Genomic DNA, 22029 nt, shown 5'->3' on the forward strand with positions numbered 1-22029 from the left:
AAAAAAAAAAAATCATATAAATAAATATATAAATCAATCCAAATAAACAAATCTATAAAAGCCCAAGTATACAAATTCATATATTAGAAAAAAAATAAAGATTGGACCACTAAGTCATGTACCCGGTACACGACTTAGGGTAATCGTGAACTTGGTCAACGTTGCATGACTATCCATGTGGCAGTCTGTACGGGCCAGGTCACAGATAGTCGTGTACCGAGTACACGATTTAGTGGTAATCGTGTACCGGGTACACAATTCAAACACCTATTTTTGTAAATAATTTCTACCCAATCCTATTTTTGTTAATAATTATCGAATAAAATTTTTTTAAAAAGTTATAGTTTTTGGTTTTTTATTTTTGAAAATTAAGTATATTTTCTTAAATTTTTTTTATAATGATTTTCATCTTTAACTAAAATAATTGAATTCTAAAAACAAGTTTAAAAAGAAAATATTAAATTTTCAAAACTTGACTTGGGTTGTGAAAATGGTAACAATCAGATGCAACTTTGCAATCTCATGCATCCCTCCCTTTTATACCTAAAAAAAATAAAAACAATTCAATTTTTTAAATAAAAATATTTGCCTCATGGCAAATTTTTATTAGGCAGCTGCACAAAAAATAGGTGCAACTCAGGTAATACCTATAGAAAGCACATAACGGAATAATAAATTTAGAGGTGGAAAAGGTGTTTATAGTCTTAGTTTTCAAAAACAAAAAATAATAAACTGAGGTCTCGTTTGGTAAGTATTTTGTTTTTGTTTTTGTTTTTGAAAATTAATCCTATAACACTACTTTCACCACCAAATTTATTCTTTTTTTATCTACTTTTCACTAATGGTTTATTAAAAAAAGCTAGCTAAATTTTGAGAATAATAAAAAAAAAAAAAATAGTTTTCAAACAGTTGTTTTTGTTTTTGGAATTTAGCTAGAATTCAACCATTGTACTTAAAAAAGATACAAATCATTGTAAGAAATATGAATGATATAGGCTTAATTATTAAAAACAAAAACCGAAAACCAAATGATGACCAAACAAGATTTAAATTGTTATAAAACAAGGCATTGATAATCACTAAATACAAATTTAAAATATTTTTTCGATTTCTCTCTCATATACTCATCAAGGTAGAAACCATAAACGATATTGTGATAGCTTTCTCAAATAATTTTCGGTTGCATCGTGGTGATTTGCTTTAATAATCTTTAAATATAAATTTAAACAATGTGGAGTATGATTACTTATAATAATAATTAGATGTAGATTCTAAATCTACATGTTCTTAATACATTGATTGTATACAAATTTGAAATATTTATTTTATTTTGTAATTTTTTTCAACGTAATATAGAATAATACTTGATTACACATTAGGTTATACCAACATCTTTTTAGTAGTGCACTATAACCATACACACTAAAGAAGAAATAATCAAATGGGCAAACTTTAATTGAAGCTTAGAATATATTAAAGTATTTTGATGGGTCTGGTCCAATAATTTATGAAGAGAGTAAGGTGAGAGCGAGAGGAAGATAAAGTATCCATAGCCGACAACATGGGGGTCCAAATAAAGCCAAGAAATATCCTTTGCTTTTAGATATATTTTTTATTTTGTTTTACAATTGCAATGCATGAACAAAGATATTTTTGTTTTGTATCAGCTTATTTTGTGTTATTTTATATTGTGATGCATGTACAAAGGTATTTGTTGTCACATAATTTTTTTTAAATAAGACTCATCTTATCTATTAGAGATTATAATAAATTTTCACATAATAAATCTTGTTTTAATTAATCGTGGAGTTTCTTTGAGTTCAAGTGTTTTTCTTTTTTATTAATTTATGTTGTTATTTTAATTTTTCTTTTTCTTTTTTTTTTTTTTTGGTAGGAGAGCGATTTTTCCTAACATGTAACTTATATAAATAAGAAATGAAAAAGTTTCATTTCATGATGTTTAAATATTACAATCTTTGCAAAAAGAATGATTGTTAAACAATTGAAAACGTCTTAGAGAAAATGATGTGATATCTTTAATTACAATTAATGCTACCAAAAGTATAATTTTGCTTCCAACACTATGAGGGTGTGGTATATGAAAATTCTCATTGTTATATCAATCTCTCCTTCACGCAACTCTCTCACATAATTCTTTCTTTTATTTATTGCTATCTTCCGTCTCTCGTTTGATAATAATTTGATTTTATATTTTTAATTGTTGAAAGTTAAGTTTACAAACATTCTTTTCAACTCTAAATTTTTTGGTTTGTTTTCTGATTTTTACTAATATTTTTAAAAAATAAAGTCAAGTTTCGAAAACTAAAAAAATGAAATAATATTTTTTAAAAATTTATTTTAGTTTTTGAAATTTTACTAAGAATTTGATTTTGTAGGGAAATGCTAGGTCTAACATATTATTATTTTATTTTCGAAAAAGAAAAAGAAAAAGAAAAGTTTAAGATATTATTGAAGTTCCATAAAAAGGGGCTTTTTTTCTTTTTTGTGGGACATGAACGCTAGCAACTTGATCACATGAACTTGGGCCAGAAAATGGGCCATAAGTAAGAAATTATTTTGAAAGTGGCCCCTCAATACGACGCCGTTTGCTTATACTATCTATGAATATATAGCTTTCAAGCAACTGTCCGCAAAGGACTCGGTGGTCCGATACGATGTTTCATCTTGATCTTTCTTGTCTTTTTTATTTTTTATTCTCGTCATTTTTTTTTAATTTTCTTAAATAATTATTTATAAACCCTTTTCAAATATAAGAAAATAAGTTAATTTATTTATAAAAATAACAAGATATTATTTTCTATTACATTTTACTATATAATTACCTTATTTAACAATTTTTTTTAGCAATGTCGTTATTTAAAATAATTACCTTATTTATATAATCACTTTTACATGTAACTAGTAAAATTTATAATTTATTTTGATAAATTCAACTTCATAACTCATTTAAATTGTGTACAAGTCACAAACAATACATTAAGCCACGACCATGTAATTTTTTTATTTTTTTTTTTTTGTCTTTTTTTTTGTTAGTTGTGCAAATTATGAAAAATGGGTCATTTAAATATAAGTCATTTTATGGATTTGTCACTTCAATCAATTATATTCATGTCATAGCACAAGATTGAAAAACTCCCTCATTCGTTATTATAAGTTTCTTGAATGTAATTTTGGAACTCTAGAAGAAGTAATTTTTATTATATTCAAACTTCAACTAGTTGCACCTTTCAAGTTCTCTGACTTGAATTCTTCGAGTGTGTAAGATAAGTATCACACTATGTGTACATTTTCTCTTGTTTTATAAGTCTTCCCTTTTCTCCCAAAATATGAATTCACTATTGAGACATGTCTTGAGTTCTTTTTTTTTTTTTTTTTGAATTTTACCATTAACACGTTTTATAAAACTTTCAAACTCATTTAATTGTTTAACAATGTACTTTTATATATAAATTTTATTTATTGTTTTTCTGGACTAACTAACATAAAACACAATTATAAAATCAAATCATTTGACATCAGCGAAACAAACCACTCCGGATAAGAAATATGAAGAAATTCTATTACAACTCTCCACCATAGCTTTTTAAGCAAATGAATGTACTAGGATGTTATATCGATGATTGGATATGAGTAAAGGAGACCTCCCTACGAATTCGAATCAAAAGGCTTAAATATTATTAAATTAATAAGTAAAAAATCTCTATCATATTATATTATATTATATCATATCATACGCATCCATTGCATAGTGTATGTACAAATACAAATTAATATACTAACAATTTTAAGTTACTCCAAATAAATAAATCATTTTCAAAGTGAGTTTAATCTAACGATAATTGACATGACTTTATTCTCTAAAGGTCGAATGTTCGATCCTCATTCTGACCGTTGTTTTACTAAAAAAATATAAATAAATAAAATCGTCCGTCTTTTATCTCGTTTGTATCATTGCCTTGTGACAAATAAAGGAAGAAGAGGCTTGTACATTACAAAAATTTCTTCGGCTTATTTATTTTGTCGTTTATATCGCTCTGCAAATTAAACTTCAGGCTAAAATAATCTGATATAAAAGTATACTTAGAAAGCTTCTTCTTATAATATTCTTTTAATGGATTAAATTAAAAAAAAAGAAGAAAAAAAAAAAGAAAATTAGTTTTAAGCCAAAAACGAGTATAGCTTAATTGACATGCAAATGTGATAATAACCTCATATATATATATATGGTTTTAATCTCTTTGTCCAATTGCATTCAAGAAAAAAAATATCATAATTTAGTTGATAAATTGGGAGTGTTAAAATAATTCAATAACTCAAATAATTTGGACTACCCAATCCAAAATGTAAAAGTTGGATTTGGTTAAACTTTTTCAACTTTTGTTGAGTTGGATTGTGGGTTAATTAAAAAATTTTGGACTGACCCAATTCATTCCGAATTTTGTATATAATAACTATATATATATGTGTGCAAAGTTTGATTACTTTGTATTTATTAATTTGTGAATTTTTAATAATTTTCTTTTAAAATTATTATGAATTTATTTTTGTTTAAAGTTTTCAATAAATATCATAGATATTTGATATTTAGCATTTAATTTTTATGAGATTTTAGTTATTAGTCATGTGTTGTATATAAATTTACATATTTTTTAATTAAAAAAAATTATAACTCAATAACTCAATCCAACCTGAATTTTAAGGATTTAGTTGGAGACTTTATTTGCATCATTTGTATGGTCAATCTAACCGATTTTTGAGTTGGTCCAAAAAAAACATATTCTCAATCCAACTCAACCGTACATTAATATAAATAATCCCAAAATTGAATAGATATTATTATTAAAGGTTTTGAGAAGTGGAGCTTTCAACGGAGTCAATTTTGGGTCTAAATGAATGAACAATGACAAATTTTTGTTTTATTTTGTTGGGCCCCGGATGACGTGGAACCAATCAACTTCTGAAGTTTGCTAACCGTTTCCAACTTTGCTTCTTGACGCCTACTTTACTTTAAATGTTTTAATTAAACATAAGGTCTAATTTCCACGACATTTTTTCTTTCTTTTCCTTTCTTTTCCTCTAATCCTAATTTTAATATTTTAATCATATTATCCTCACAGCTCAATTTTTTGTTATGAATTTGATCGATCTTTCTCATATTTGGAGAAGATTATAGATTTATATTTAAAGCCTTGTATGGATTGTCTTTAAAAATATATATTTTTCAAAAAAATCATTTTTATTCAAATATTTTTTATAAAAATAGATTAAAATATATTTGAAAATCTATTTTGAGTGGTTGTTAAACATTCTAAGTTTTTCCTAAATGACTTATTTTTTAAATTAAAACTTGGGAATGTATTCCAAACACACCATAAGTCTATATAAAACTAATTATGATGTACTTAAGATAAACAAACAACTAATATGTATCTTAAGATCGTGTTATTAAAATATGATATATGAGAGGAAATGTTAAGTTTTAACAACATATTAGAAGAAGAGTTATCCAAATCGAAAAGATTAAGAAAGTGATGGACTCCAAACACTATAAATAAAATTGTCATATGAGATTTGGACAGTATTATTACTATCTTAGTTGTAGGAAAAATAACACATCATACATTAAGTTGAAATCCTTTTCAAACTCTTGCATTCACATGATAACAAACATTAATAGTCCATTATCTTTGATTGAACAATGAAGAATTATGATCATAACGAAGTTGGTTATGATCCTAATAAACATTAACATCTATTATGTTTGATTGAATATTCAATAAACATGATGGATTATCACTTATTTTTTATCACTATGAAAGGTCGAATCATCCATCATTAAAATGATAAATATAGTTTTATTTAAATAAATTATATTCGAGTTGGCAAGATGTATAGTCATACTTGTATAACTAATTTTTGCTAATTTTATTATGTTTACGTATCATTTTCGCTAATTTTTAGGACAACAAACATATCGAATTTTGCTTCTTGTGTACAATTCTCAAAATATTTAAAATGTGTAAGCAAAAGTCTAAATTGTACAATTAATAATATTTAAATTTAGTAATAATTGGTATGGTATTGAATTTCCTGTTAAGGTTAGCATTACAAATTAAAGATATATATATTAATGACTAATACGCATCTCTATTGATATGTAAATTAAATAAATTAATTTAATAATAGTTTCATGTTTGTTTCATTAGAGATAGTTTCATGTATGTTTAGGACTCGTAACAAAATTGATTTAAAAGTAGCTTTTTTTTTTCTTTTTTTTCTTTTTTTTTTTTTTTGGAGTGGCGGCTAAGAGTCAGATCATCCCTGAATGAAGACCCATAACTATTTATTTATAGTTTTTGGTTGTTTGAAAATTCTACGGTTTGTTTTCGAATAATTTTTTTTTGTTAGTAAATTTCAAAAATCACTCCTAAAATAGGATTGTAGTTACAATCATGTCCCTAAATTTTAATGGTAGAAATTATATAAGTTTGAGGGGTTCAATTTTTATCTTTCTAAAGTTAAATTTCTACAATTATTGTAAGTTTGAAGGTCAAATTTTAAAACTATCGGAAGTTTGAGGGCTTATTTTTTACAATTAAAAGTTTGATGGTGTAATTACTATCACCATCATATTTCAGAAGTAGATTTCCAATTTGCCAGTTTTTTTACTATTTTTTTATCTTCCCAAAGTATACATTAGAATTTAGCTAAATTTTGAAAAAAATAAAAAAATACTTTTTCTAGTTTTGAAGACTTCACTTGAATTTTGAAAACATTTCTTAAAAAATAAAGAAACAACGAAATCAATTATGAAAATAGTATTTGTAGGCTTGAATTTCAAAAACAAAGACTAAAACTTAAGATTTCATTTAGTAACCATTTGATTTTTTTTTTTTTAAATTAGTTCATAGACATTACTTTTTGTCTTTAAACTCTTCATTTGTTATCTATTTTTTATCAATGGTTTTAAAAAAACCAAGCCAAAATTTGAAAAATAAAAAAAGTAGCTTTTACAAAGTTTTTTTTTTAAAAAAAAATTGACTACTAATTCAACCATATAATTAAGAAAAATGTAAATTATATAAAAATGAAAAAAAAATAATTTAAGTTCTTAATAAATAAACATAAAAAATAAAGATGATTACAATGCTAGCCCTAAATAGTTAATAAGAGGCTTGTATCAACTTTTTCTTTTAGAGATTTATTTTGTCAACTTGAAATATAGCATATTTGATTAATTAAGATTTGACATATACCATATTGACCGGGAGATTAAAAAAATCGAATCGTCTCTCTCTCCGATATTGTTTTAAGAAAAGTAAATTATTATTATTATTATTATTATTATTATTATTATTATTATTATTATTATTATTACAATTGATTAGTTCCACTAAAGTGGGATATTTTTGCAAATATTGCAACAATTTTCCTTTAACATTTAGCATCAAAATTATGGCGAATCAACAGAAGCAGTAGGTGCACTACTACAAAATCTACATTACTTGATACTTGTAATTTTTAATTATTTAACGTTTCTTTGGAAAAAATGTCAAGTAATCACATTTTAGAAAAGAAAATGTCAAAGTAAAAGGGTTAAAAAAACGAAGATTGACGGAATGTTCCAAATATTTTCACGCGAGCTATTACTTGACACGTTTTTCGTGTCAAGTAATATAAGGTCTTGCAAGTATAAGAAGCTCTTCCTTGACATATTTTTCATGTCAAGGAAAATATAAAAAAAATAATATTTTTTAATTTTTATTTTTTGTTTCCCTCCTTCACCATTTTCATTTACCTCTCAAATTTGGTATCCCTCCTACCAAAATTATCAAATAAAATATAAAAAAATAATTAACTTATTATTTTAAACAAGTAAAAGGGTTAAATGTGCTATAGTAAAAAAAAAAAAAACTTCCCCTTCTTCCTCGTTTTCTCTCTTGCAAACCCCCATCCCCTCAAAACCCTCTCTTCGTAGCACCCACCAACCCCAGCCGACTCTCCCTCTACCTGCTGCCGACAGCCGACTAGCTCCTCTTTCAACCACCACCCTCCAGCGTCCAGTTGAAGCTATTTGTCGCTGTCGAGCCCAGCCATTTGCATGACTAGATGCCGCCGCTCGTCTCCTTCACCTAAGCTAGAAGAAGCGTTTTCCACCCGCCGTTCACACTGACCAAACCCCGCCATTTGTGTCCTAGCCACCGCGACACCCCTATTTAGAGATGCCCAGCCTTGCTGTCATTTGTCATACAGTCGCATTGCCCCTATTCTAGATCTGGCTAGTCCTCCACCGGATCCACTATTTTCATCCTCAGTCCTCCACCGAATCCACACGGGCTCTCCTTAACTATCTTCTTCTTCCTTTTTATGCTCCCAACAAGAAGAGAGAGAGATAGAGAAGATAAATGGGGATTTGTTGGGGTTCTCCTATTGAATCATGCCCCTAATACCACTGGACATCTCAGTTAAGGTAATTTCAGTAAGTTTTACTTGAATCCAGTTCTATTTCAAATTTGTGCTTACCAACTGTAAGTTTTGCCCAAGTAATTTTTCCCCTTTAGAGTTTGGAGTTCTTTAACGGGGTTTCTTTTAATTTGTATTCTGAGTTATTTATGTTGTGTATTGTTTGTCAATCTTTGAGGAGGAATTACTTTCTGAAACTCTTTTCCTTTCTTCTCATATGGATAATTGTTTGTTTCATGTTTGGAGTTTCATATCTTTCTAAATGTGTTTAGTTGAGTTATATATGATGTGTATTGTTTTCCAGTCTTTGAGGAGGAATTTCTTTTCGAAACTCTTTGCCATTCTTCCATATGGGTAATTGTTTGCTTCATGTTTGGAGTTTCCTAGCTTTTTAAGTGTGTGTGGTTGGTTTTTTCCATTGAATTTTGACCTGAGACTAAGAGCTACATGTAGATAATGATTATATTGTTTATGATTTGGAAAAATTCCCCTTATTTATATGATTAAAATTTGTGGCTATGACAGTGGTATCTCAGACAACTAGTTAGACAACATCATCAACTATCAGTAACATCTCCAAGAATAGTCAATTCTCTATAGCAAGTGAAGATGAAGTTTTTCCACAGGGACAGATTTTGCCATCTTCAAACTTGAGGGAGTATAGCCTGGCAGAGCTCAAAGCTACAACCAAAAACTTCAAAGTTGAAGCAATACTTGGTGAAGGAGGTTTTGGCAAGGTTTACAAAGGTTGGCTCGAGCAGAAGGGCCTTGATGAAGGAGGTTATGTATAGATTAAATAATATACTTTGTTGAGAGGTTACTTATTAAATAATTTGTCACTTTTGTGTTTGTTGAATGTTGAGTTTTGTATACAAAAGCAATAGTTGAGATTTTATTTTGTGCATGTACATGTGAAAGAGAAATATTATTGTAATTTGTGAGGAGTGTTCATATAAAAGGTCATAGTTAACATATGGATTTTTAGTGAATATATTGAGTTGGTAGATCTTAAAATGTAATTATATTGTTGGAATACAAGGCAGAAAATGAGAATATCGATTAGGGCATTTAATTTGAAAAAAAATATATATATACTTGACACATAAAAAACGTCAAAGAGTTATCATATATGATACATAATCAATGTCAAGAATCAATAAACTTGACATACCACCAATGTCAAGTGTATTATTTTTCTTGACATGAAAATTATATCAACAAACATTTGTCTTGACTTTTTTCGAAGTTAAGTTATCACACTATATTTGACACTCGAATACTCGAAACTTTTATAAGTGTCAAGTATACCATTTACTTGACATTAGAAAAACGTCTAAGTAATCTAATTTATGTAGTAGTGGTGGGGGTGAGGTTTGATAATACATAGTTGAATAATTCAAGTCTATTTGATAATTATTTTTTTTTTATTTTTGAAAATTAAGTTTATAAACTCTACTTTATCTCTAATTTTCTTCCTTTGTAATAGATTTTTTATCAATAGTTTAAAAAATAAAGCTAAATTTTGAAAACTAACGAAATAGTCTTTAAAAACTTGTTTTTGTTTTTGAAATTTGACAAAGAATTCAACCATTGTAGTTAAGAATGATTCAAATCATTGTATGAAATGGAGAGAAAATATACTTAATTTTTAAAAACAAAATGATAATCAAACGAGGTCTTAGTTGTTACCATGAAACAACAAGCAGTATCATATTTTTTACACATAAGTTAGATGTGACTTTTTAATTCGTTAAAAATTATATTCACTAAAGAAAACGTATCTTTCAAATTCTAATTTCTAATTAAATTTTATTTGAAAGTTTATTTAACAAGCAGTCAAAGTTGATGAGTCTTTTTTGTTCCTTTATTTACTATTTTAATTTCAAACATTGAGAGTAATTTTTTTAATTAAAAAACTTTTAGTAAATTATAGATTAAAGATGAATTAGGAGTAACACTATAGCGTTCTGAAAATAAATGAAACATAAATAACATATTTGACTTAAATTTTAGGACTAACATGTCACATGTACTTATAGTCTTATACCCAAGTGGAAATTAATTTCTCTCCAATGTGAGATGAAGAAACTAAATATATTAACAAATTAAAATAAAAGGCTATATAATATTGGTGTGACAGGGTTCTCTTAGATGGACACAAAAGCATTTAAGCTTATGATGTGATGCAAATTATAAATTATTTGAGATTGGGAAATATTTACAAGTTGATTGTCCATATATCATATATTCAAAATAAAACCCCATGTGACCTGCTACCTGCATAACCAAAGAAAATATCATCTAATAATATCTAGCTATACTATACATATTACATCATTTACTATTTTTCATAGGGGCCTAGATTTGCATTTTCAAACAAGTTATTTTTTATTCCCACAACAACTTTGATTTTCCATTAATATTTTATTAAATTTTATGTAACATATCTTCTATATCATTATTTGCATATCTCATTTTCTTTTTTTCTTTTTTTTTTTTTGTTTTTAAAGAAAGGACACTTATGTTTGAGAATAATTTTAAAACTTTTAAAATCATTTCACTTTAAAATTCAATTGAATCATGCAAATAATCAACTTAATTTTTAATTTTAATTTTAAGCCATTAAATATAAATTTTATATCACTAAAACTGATTTTGAACGATTAAAAACCTATTTCGAAATGATTTTGAAAATTACACTAAGAAAGTTTAACTACTTTAAAATAACTTTCATACATGGTGTGTGAGAAATTCATTTTCCTACTCTTATACATTTATTTTTTTTTTTTGAAAAAAAAAGAGAAATTCAGATTTTATTTTAATACTAACCTAATCATAATTCATTGTAGTTTAAATATTTCAATTTTCCTGCTTGGTTAAATTTCTTTTCTAGTTTTAGTATGGGCTAATTGTATAAATGAAATTCAAGTCCAAACTAATAGACTATGTAGTATAATGATAAAATAATTGCATATATAAAATAAAAAATGATAAAAAAACCAAAAAATCCACGTCCAACCACCATTTTGCAAATTGTTTCCCGATTTTCTCAAATTGAAAGCTATCAAAAGTGTGCTATCAGTGGTCGCTTTTCGATTTGAGGAGTGTGCTATCAATTGCTATCACTGATTGTTGCTATATATTAGTGATGACTTTAATTTGAGAAGTACATTATTAATTGTTATAGCTGCTAACTGCAATCAGTGATACCACTTCAATTTAAGAAATATATTATCAGTTGCTATGACTAATAGCTACTATCAATTGTTGTCAATGATGCTGTTATCGGTGAATATCACTAGTGATAACAACAGATAGCTGCTATTAGTGATAGTTTTCAATTCGAAAAATATGCTATCAGTTGCTATTATTAATAGTTGTTATCAATGATGCTACTATTAGTTATAGCTTTCAATTTGAGAAATTGGCTATTAGTTGTTATCATTGATATATTTCTATCAATGATAGCTAAATAATGGCTATTGCTAATATGTTTCTATCAATGGTAATGTTTTTATGCTTTTTATTGTTTGAATTTGGATATCATGTTATACTTGTTTGAAAATAATTAGGGTCTTTTGATTAAATTTTTGATATATGTAGTGTATTTGTATGTCGTTATTAATGCATATAGGTATAGAATGAGATCTTTCTAAATTGATATTTATAAAGGATATCATTGATAGCTATTATCAGTGATATCTTTCTATTGCTATCAATGTAAAGGATATCACTTATAATATTTATGTATTATGTAATGTAGTATTTGAGATTAAATGATTCCTCAAGATTGTTTGATTGTGCATAAAAGTTTTCATTGATAGCATGATATCATAGTATCACTGATAACATTCTGTATCACTGATAACATTCTATCCATGACAATATGTTATCAATGGTACTACTGACAGACTTCATACTTTTTAAAGTCCTATAAAAAGAAAAAAAACTATTGCCCAATTTGATAACGTTCTCATTTCTCATTTATTGATAAATAAACTTGTTTAATAACTATTAGCGTTCCTTAATTCAAACTTTTAATACATGTTTCTAAACAATGGTGCAAACTTGAAGACTAAAAAAAGTAATTTATTTCAAATGTGTTTTCATTTGCAATTTATATTTAACGTTTTGTTATAATGATCAAATTTGATGATTGACGTGTTGATATTAACTATATTTTTAGATTTTCCCCCTTATTGTTTTACCTATTATAAATATCCTTTTAGTATTTATGTGCCAACCTTTTATGTTAAAGTAATTTTTTAATAGTCTCATTTGATAACCATTTCGTTTTTTGTTTTTGGTTTTCCAAAACTAAGTCCATTCCCTCTGCATTTAATACAATGATTTGCATTTTTCTTAAGTATAATAGTTGAATTCTTAGTCAAATTTCAAAAAAAAAAAAAAAAAAAAAAAAAAAAAAAAAACTTTACAAGTTATGACTCTGTTTAGTAACCATTTGATTTTTTGTTTTTATTTTTTAAAATTAAGTCTATAGGCAATACTTTCCACCTCCAAATTACTTTCTTTGTTATCTAGAATTACCTATTGTTTAAAAACCCAAGCCAAATTTTGAAAAGTAAAAAAAAAAGTTGTTTTAAAAACTTACTTTTGTTTTTGAAATTTGACTAATAATTCAACCATTGTACTTAAGAAATATGAAAATTATTGTAAGAAATTTTGAGAAAATAGGCTTAATTTTTACAAACCAAAACAAAAAAACAAAATGATTACCAAATAGGGTCTACTTTTTTATAGTTTTTAAATTTTTATTTGGTTTTTAAAACCATTGGTAAAAAGTTGAAGAAATTTAGAGGTGAAAGTAATTTCTTTAGGCTTAATTTTCAAAAACACAAAACCAAAAACTAATGCTTTATTTGGTAACGATTTGGTTTTTTGTTTTTATTTTTGAAAATTAAGTCTATTTCATTCACACTTTTTACAATAATTTGCATATTTATTAAGTACAATGATTGATTTCTTAGTCAAACTCTAAAAACAAAAACAAGTTTTTGAAAGTTACTTTTTTTAGTTCTCAAAATTTGGTTTAGTTTTTCAAAACATTGGTGAAAAATAGATAACAAAGGAAACAACTTAGAGATGAAAATAATGTCCATAGGCATAATTATCAATAACAGAAATTAAAAAAAAATAGTTATCAAATAGGATCCAAATGATTATAAAAGGAGACCTATTTAAAATCTAAATTATAATTAATAAAAAACAGTTGCAAAAAACTACCCATATATTTATAGGTGTAGTTAGTCTCACTGCTTAAATTTTCAGTATGATCAACCACCCTTCTTAATTAACTTAAGAAATTTGTGTAATTAAACTACTCTTAGACATTTACAAAGCACACAAATCATCTAACTATAAATATAAATATCATTCCTTTTGAGCTGGAAAATTGTAGAATAATCAAACTTAAATTTTTGCATCAAATTTTTAAGTGTGATGCTAAATTGTAACCTATAATTATTAGGTAGGATTTAGACTGCATTTATTTTTTACAGTAAATTTAAGTGTCCAATAATAAGCTGATTACATAGCAAAATATTTTCTTTTCAAATCACACACTATACTCGTAGCATAGGGATGGAGAAAGACGGAAAAACGAAGATTTCACATACTATTTTCGATTGAAAAATCAAATTGATTTATTTAGAAGTACAGAAAAATATTCTTTTGCTGATATTATCATCCGTATTTGATATTGGTTCACTATTAACATTACTATATTTTCTCTACTCATTGCAAGTTATATATATATATTTTGTTTGTGATTGAGGAGAATGCATAGAAAATTAGAGATAGTACAGTCTTCGATTATAGGGGTATTTATGGGTTGGATTTGGTAAGGATTAAAGACTTATCCAATCTAATTTTTAGGTTGTAACCCAACTCAATCTAACCATGAAATATTTAGGTTGGATTCGGTCGAGTTATTCGGATAATTTATTTATATTCTAAAAAAAAGTAAATGGTTAATATATAAAAATTTGATTTCATTATTTTTATATATTGAACTAAAATTAAAATTTCAATTTCAATTTATATAATAAAAATTTTCTTTCCAAGTACTACAAAAATTAACTTTAGAAGTTGTTGGAGAATAAATTATCCCTAACATAAAAAATTAAATGGAACAATATATGTATATATAATTATATCATAAATATAAAAAAAAAATAAATGTACATTTTAAAATTAATGATAAATTCAGGTTGGTTTGAGTTATTTAGATGAACCCATGAACTAACATAATCCATAAAATTTTTATTTATTTGAACCTAATATGATGAAAAAAATTGATAATTCGACCCAAATCTCGCGAATTAGGTTGGATTGATTAATTTTTTCAGTTCATTAATTTTTTTTTTTGTACATCCCTACTCGATTGTAATAATTCATGGACAAAACTACCCTTGAAGGAGCAATTAACGAAATGGAACAGACCGTACCTTAACTTGAGGTACAGCAGCGTGAGATCAGCAGCGTTTCACGTGCTGTAAAGTGCACGTGACATGTGTGTGATACGCTGGATTGTCGGGAGTTGTTTGACTTTTTAAGGGCCTGATCCTCAAAAGCTTGACTTTTCTGGTGGGGCACATGCCTCTTCCGTAGACCTGCACGTCTCAGATTCCTTCAACTTTGTTTATTTATTCTTTCCCTCCAAACTTCATTCATGACTTTAGAATCAATTTCAAGTTGGGTCAATTCCATTCGAGTAAAATAATAATAATACAGTTAAATTATTCATTTTACTATTTTCTTACGTGGCACTATGTTTTCTTTGTTCTATATAGTCAACTTATCTATATTATATAGATATTATTCATTTTTCTTTTATACTTTTAAATATATCACTTCTTGTTTTTTCTTTTTTCCAGTTTTTTCAACATATCAAATTAAAAGTTTAGATTTTCTTACCTCTTACTCTTACTCTTACATGAAAATATACATTTTAAAAAATAAATAAATTATTGTGTTTAACATAAGAAAAATTTGATATAATTTAAGCCATAAATTTTTAAAAATCTGACTCCACTTTGACCCTATTTAAAGAAATCATATGAAATTTGTCGTAGAAAAAGAGAAAAGGAGAGAGAAGAATATATCCCGCTAAAACAAATGTCAAATTTTGGTGATACCATGCTCATCTCAAAATTGATTCAAATAGAAGCAATATTATATCTTGTAAGCTAAATTATCAACAAAAAAAAAAAGTAATTTTGAATTTTATTATTTGTTTTGAAAGTATTTATATTTTTCAAATGAATTTGTAAAAATTATTACGCTAAACGAGTATGACAGTGATTTTGTAATAGTGTGATGGTTTTTGTGTCCCTTATTTTAAATCATCGCCACATCATTTTAGATTTTAATTCTCGTTCAACATTCTAATAATTTTTATACTTCAATTATAGTTATAAGACGTATTTGAAAAGTCTTACTTAAATTTATAATTGTGTTACCTACACGATAACTAAGACGTGTGGCATGAAATAAACAAATCTATTAAGTATCATGTTACAATATGAAGCTAAACATCTTACAATTGTGTTCACATTAATATTCTTTAGCATACATTAAGTATTTAAATAAATAATCTATAAAATGAAAAAAAAAAATCAGTTTGACCTTAATTCCTTAGGTTACATTTAAGAGAAGGAGAAGGACAGCATATTTATCGGCATATTTTCCTCCCTAGAAAATCCATCTCTCATGAAAATAAATTTATTAAATTTAATATTAAAACTATTTATACTACTTTTATTCATGTCAGCATGGATAACACTACTACTTTAGGGTTGAAATTAATTCTGTTTAGATTAACTTGAAATTTTTTTTTATTTAAATATTTATTAAAATACATTTTAAAAACTATTTTGTGTGATTGTTAAATAATCTAATTTTTTTTATAATAATTTATTTTTAAAATTAAATATTTAGGAGACATTTGAGACAATGATTATTCTAAGGCTATAATAATAATCTCTTCTACAGTAAATACTATATCAAAACCCCCAATGAACTACAACCAACACTATTTCAAAACCTTTGCTACATTATTTACTATTTTACATTCATCATTTTTTTTTAGTTTTTGCTACAGTGTTTACTATTTTCTTCTTAGACTGAAATAGTTTATACCTCAAACATATATTATTATAATCCAAACTAAAATAATCTCTATACCCCAAACACAAACTATTATAACCCAACTATAATAACTAATTCCCTATCCAAAACGCCTCCTTAAAAATGTATTTCAAACATATCTTTAATGTCTTTCATTTTTGGCCTAACATATAGTAGTTAGTTTGAAAATGAATCTAGGACAATGAAATTTATTTTTTGAAAAAAGTTATAGTTCCAAATTTAGTCAACAGAAGAATTTACTCTCCAAAAGATAGATTAATTAAGCCACATGTAAACTCATTTTATCAAGAAATGCGTTAAACTAGACATAGGTATTCCATTTTTCATGTTTTAAATTTCTATGTTAATCTCTTCCCGATAAAATATACATAATTTAAAAAAAACATTTTTCATAAACCGATTTCTTGAAAATTAGACAAACATAGCCATTATGAATTGGTCTAGTGCTAGTAGAAACAATTTGAATTTAAAAAAAAAAAAAAACAAATGGCTATGAGGTTATGGATTTAATCCATAATAGTTACATACCTAAGATTTAATATCCTACGAGTTTCTTTAACACCAAAATATTGTAGAGTTAGACGAGTTGTCTCGTAAAATTAGTTGAGGTGTGCATAACCCGACGTAAAACATTCAAAGTATATATAAAAAAAAATATTTGACAAAGATAATGTATGTTTAAAGCCATGTTTTTATGGGACATTGAACATTATCCTAAACACCCAACCTTTATTTACAAACAATTCTAAAAAATTGTTCAAATAAGTCCTTACAATGTGACTTGCTAATTCATAATAATCATTAATGTAACTTCTAGAATTTTCACATTTTTAAAAATTACTTTATACAAAATTCGAAGTAGCCGTCGTTTTAAAGTTTTTCATGCATCTAAGGATATAAAAATTTTCAATCTTCTCAAACAAATATGTTGGTCAAACACATGACGTGTCTTCCACAACTATAAATATAGTAAAAATCTCCCGGCAACCCTAATAGATTCACTAGAGAAAGAGATGGAATCTCAAATCCTAAAATCCTCACTAACCCTTTTCTTCTTCATTGTTTTAACAACATTCACTACCTCCGCCGCGGCCTCTTCTTCCTCCACCGTCCGGCCAGTACAACCACACATCAGAAAGGCATGCAAGCCGACGCCATATCCGCGCCTTTGCGAGACTGCACTCTCTTTATACGCTTCACAGACCAAAAGAAACCAGCAAGAACTATGCAGGGCGGCCATGGTTTCTTCTCTCAAAGCTGCACAAAACGCCACCTCCATCATCTCCAAGATCTCCCGTCGGAAGTTGTCACCCTATGAAGCCGAAGTCATCGGAGATTGCATCGATAATCTCAATGACTCCGTCGACGAGATCCGTCGAGCTACCACTGCCATTAAAAAATTGAGTCGTTCTAAGGATGTGGATTTTCAGGTTGTTAAAACTACTACTTAATCCTATTAACGGTTTAATTTCATATTCTTTTTAGGTTAAAAAACATTTTTGTCTCTGAATTTTCGGGAAAATAATTAACAATTTTAGTTGATAATGATGTGACCCCTATATTTTTAAATTTGTAATTCTTGATTTTTAGTCCTTATGATCTATAATTTGTAATGACTTAGTCCTATCGTGAAAAAAACATTCATAAGGACTAAAACATTACAGATGTTTTTAGAGACTAAACCGTTTCTTTCATAAAAGTAAATGTGTTTAACCAAATTTATTCATATTCTTAATGCAGTTGAGTAGTATAAAGACGTGGATGAGCGCAGCAGAGACCGATGTTATCACGTGCACCGACGGGTTGAGCGGCGCGGCGGGGCGGAAGGTGAGGACGAAGGTGAAGAAAGAGGTGAAGAATTGTAGTGTGATTGTGGTAAGGCAGATTAGTAATGCCTTGTCTCTCATCAACAACTTCAACTACAAACACTGAGCTTCTGAGTTTCTGAATTTACTACTTCAATGGTCACCTATCAAATACAAAATTTGTACTTCCAACTTTATCCATTTCAAACTATAAAATATGTTTCCTTTTCTGTGTTCTTTCATCATCTCAATTCTTTCTATAATTTTTTATGTCTATTTTGGTTATACATTATTACAATTTTACTTTAATTTGATCGCTTTTAAATTTTACATTTACATATTTTTTAATAAAAAATATTTTGATGCATTTTGAGTTGTACCTATATTTATGCCGTCCATACAAATGTTTAATCACAAATTATTATGTTTAAACTTTTTTTTTACAATATTGAGTGCAATATAGATTACACTTAAATATTACTGATTTATAATATTTAAATTTACAAACTTATCCGTAACTTTTGTTTAGATGAGTTTAAAGTCTACTAAAATTGATTAAGGTTGAAGTTTAAGAACATGAACTATCATTTAAGCTACTATTTTCTATACATTTTTAACGTTGTTTAAGTTACAATTTTGAGTTTTCTATAGTTTAGGCAAAATTTGAATTTGGCTCCAATTAATAAGTTGAAAATTTCGTTATTATAGTTTGAATTTAGTTTTGTCTTTAGTCTATAGTTTCAAAATTTTTAATTTCATCCCATAATATAGTCAAACTTTACAAATATGATAATCGTCACAAAAGGTATCATATTGACTAATTTTATTCATGTATTCAATGTAGGTAAGTGTATTAAAGTATTGATATAACTAAATTTATCATAATTCATCAACTTAAATTATTGGATCAATCAATAGTTTAATACGGCATCAAAGCAAGAGATCCATTTACTCTCTAATTTATATTAATTTCTACTTGTTGGGTATTCTACAAATTTTCACAAGCCTGTAAATGAGACTAAAAAACTTTTCAAGATCATTTGGTTGGAGGGTTTCTAGATGTAAATTGACACAAACATACAAAATTCATGTTTGTTACACAGTTTTCAACACTTTGTCTGAAAATAAACTATTCTCAAATATCATTTTTTCTACAAACAAGATTTTCTTATTTCTTTCTAAAAATGGTGGGTTTTCTCTTCCCTTCTTCAGTTTTTCATTTTATATATAATTTCATTTGGGATATAATTAATTAATCAATTAATTTAACAAAAATAATGTAAATGTTTGCTTTAATAAATCAACAATAACATATCAAATCTTTATTTAATTTATTTTTACATAAACTGGTAATTAATTAGTTAATAATATTTTAGATATATTTAATTAGTAAATTATGATTAGTTAAATTTAGTTACCAAAAATATTTTATTTTTCAATTATAATAATTGACTTTTTTTTTTTTTTGCCATCAAACAATTATTTATTTAAATTAACTTTAATTTGATCCATTATTATGAACATATAATCATTATTATAATCAGTTAATTATTTATTGTAATTTATTTTTATTACTTCACTCATTATTAACGTATAATATTTATAAATTTTTTTAGTATTTTGTATTAGTACTCTTTATTAACACATTATATTTTTATCCTTTTTTTTTTTACCTTTTATATAATACAATATTTATTAAAATATATTTTCGTATATTTTATTAATTAAAATTAAAATTACTAATATTGAACTTAATAATTAAAAATGACATATTAGATTATAATTAATATGACATTCATTAAATATATTAATGGGTTAATTTTAATTATAAATTACTCAATTTTCAAATATTTATAATTAAAATTATTGTTGATTCTTAATTAATTTAATTTTATCAATATATTAAATGAAATTTATTGCTTAGTTAATTAATATTTGTCATGCTTTAATTTCTTTTTGAAATAATATACATTTAAACATTAATTATGTGCTCACTACAAGAAATTTAACTTCTCCCGACATCACAATTCGTTGGAAAAGTGTGGAAAATGCGTCGAGAGAGCCTCTCCCGACGAATAAAGAGTCGTCGGGAGTTTGGTCGGGAGAGGAACTCCCGACACACTTTAAAATGACGTCGGGAGTTCGGGAGTTAGTCGGGGAACTCCCGACGCACATATAAGGTGTCAGGAGTTTTAGTAACTATCGACGACTGATATACGGCATCGACAGTTCTAGAACTCCCGACGCCATTTTAAAGTGCGTCAGGAGTTCGGGAGTTCCATGTGTTCGGAGTTCTGGAACTCCCGACGGTTTTATTTAATGTGTCGGGAGTTATAGGAACTCCCGACACAGCAATATATGCGTGAGGAGTTCATTCATTAGTTGAAAATTGTCTATCAAATATTATTAATTTATCGTTTGTAATTTTTTAAAATTTGATCTGAATAACCTGTAAAACATAATAAACCAAATAAAGATTCACATAATTAAACAACGAAAATGAAGTCCATATTATAACAAGTAAATAAAAAATTATAATATTCTCAGATAAAACAAAGTCGATGCTAGAACTTCATAAACATTCATATCACAAATACATAAAAGAAATAAAATGAAAACAATGTCTAGAACACGTTTGGAACACAACATCTTCAACAATTGTCCCAGCTCGTCTCCGAACAGTATTCTACAATAAAACAAAACATTCAAATGTCATAATTGGTAAACATCCACAACACGTTCAAACTTCAATACGGGTGTAATGAAACTCTACCCACCCCTCATGACAAATATGGAACCTCCCGAACATCCCCTCCCCCAAAACAACACATTAAACTTTGTAAACATTCATAAACACACAAGAACTCCAAGTTCAACGAAAAGACGGGTGTAATGAAACTCTACCCACCCCCACGACAAACATGGAACCTCCTGAATATCAAAAACACACAAAACGAGTAAACAAGGACCAACACACATAAAACTTAAACTTTGTCCCCAAAATGGTTTAATCCAATCTCAACCTTCCTTCTCCTCCCCCCCCCCCACCCACACACACACAAAAAAAACACATTAAACTTCATACATTCATAAACACACAAGAACTCCAAGTTCAACAACAAGATGGGTGTAATGAAACTCTACCCACCCCCTACGACAAATATAGAACCTCCCGAACATAAAAAACACACAAAACAAGTAAACAAGGACCAACACACATAAAACTCAAACTTTTTTCCCAAAATGGTTTAACCCAATCCCCCTCCCCCTCCCAACACATTAAACTTCGTAAACATTCATAAACATACAAGAACTCCAAGTTCAACGACAAGACGGGTGTAATGAAACTCTACCCATCCCCCATGACAAATATGGAACGTCCCAAACATAAAAAACACACAAAACGAGTAAGATGAAGAGTCAACACATAAAAAAACACACAAAACAACAAAAAACACATCAAAATCCAGTTGTTTGACTACCATAACTACAGGATAACCAACAATTCTTTATCATAAAGATACTTAAGACATAATTACTTTGCTACCATAACTGCAGGATAGCAACATAT

At 27.0% G+C, this 22029-nt stretch overlaps 1 protein-coding gene across 1 annotated transcript; it reads left to right on the forward strand.

The window, feature by feature from the left end:
• Positions 1-17660: 17660 nt before the first annotated feature.
• On the forward strand, positions 17661-18677 carry LOC120073656 (21 kDa protein-like). Its single transcript, XM_039026462.1, has 2 exons — positions 17661-18083; positions 18394-18677. Exons 1-2 carry the CDS (start codon positions 17667-17669, stop codon positions 18583-18585), a joined length of 609 nt encoding a protein of 202 aa, XP_038882390.1. The 5' UTR covers positions 17661-17666; the 3' UTR covers positions 18586-18677.
• Positions 18678-22029: the final 3352 nt, after the last annotated feature.

The sequence above is a fragment of the Benincasa hispida genome, chromosome 1 (assembly GCF_009727055.1).
Source record: "Benincasa hispida cultivar B227 chromosome 1, ASM972705v1, whole genome shotgun sequence".
In the NCBI taxonomy this organism is placed as follows: domain Eukaryota; kingdom Viridiplantae; phylum Streptophyta; class Magnoliopsida; order Cucurbitales; family Cucurbitaceae; genus Benincasa; species Benincasa hispida.

Bases quoted from the DNA above. Each gene is read 5' to 3' on its own strand.
- LOC120073656 (XM_039026462.1), top strand. From the start codon at position 17,667: ATGGAATCTCAAATCCTAAAATCCTCACTAACCCTTTTCTTCTTCATT. The intron at 18,084-18,393 runs GTTGTTAAAACT...TTCTTAATGCAG, and splicing joins CTAAGGATGTGGATTTTCAG to TTGAGTAGTATAAAGACGTG.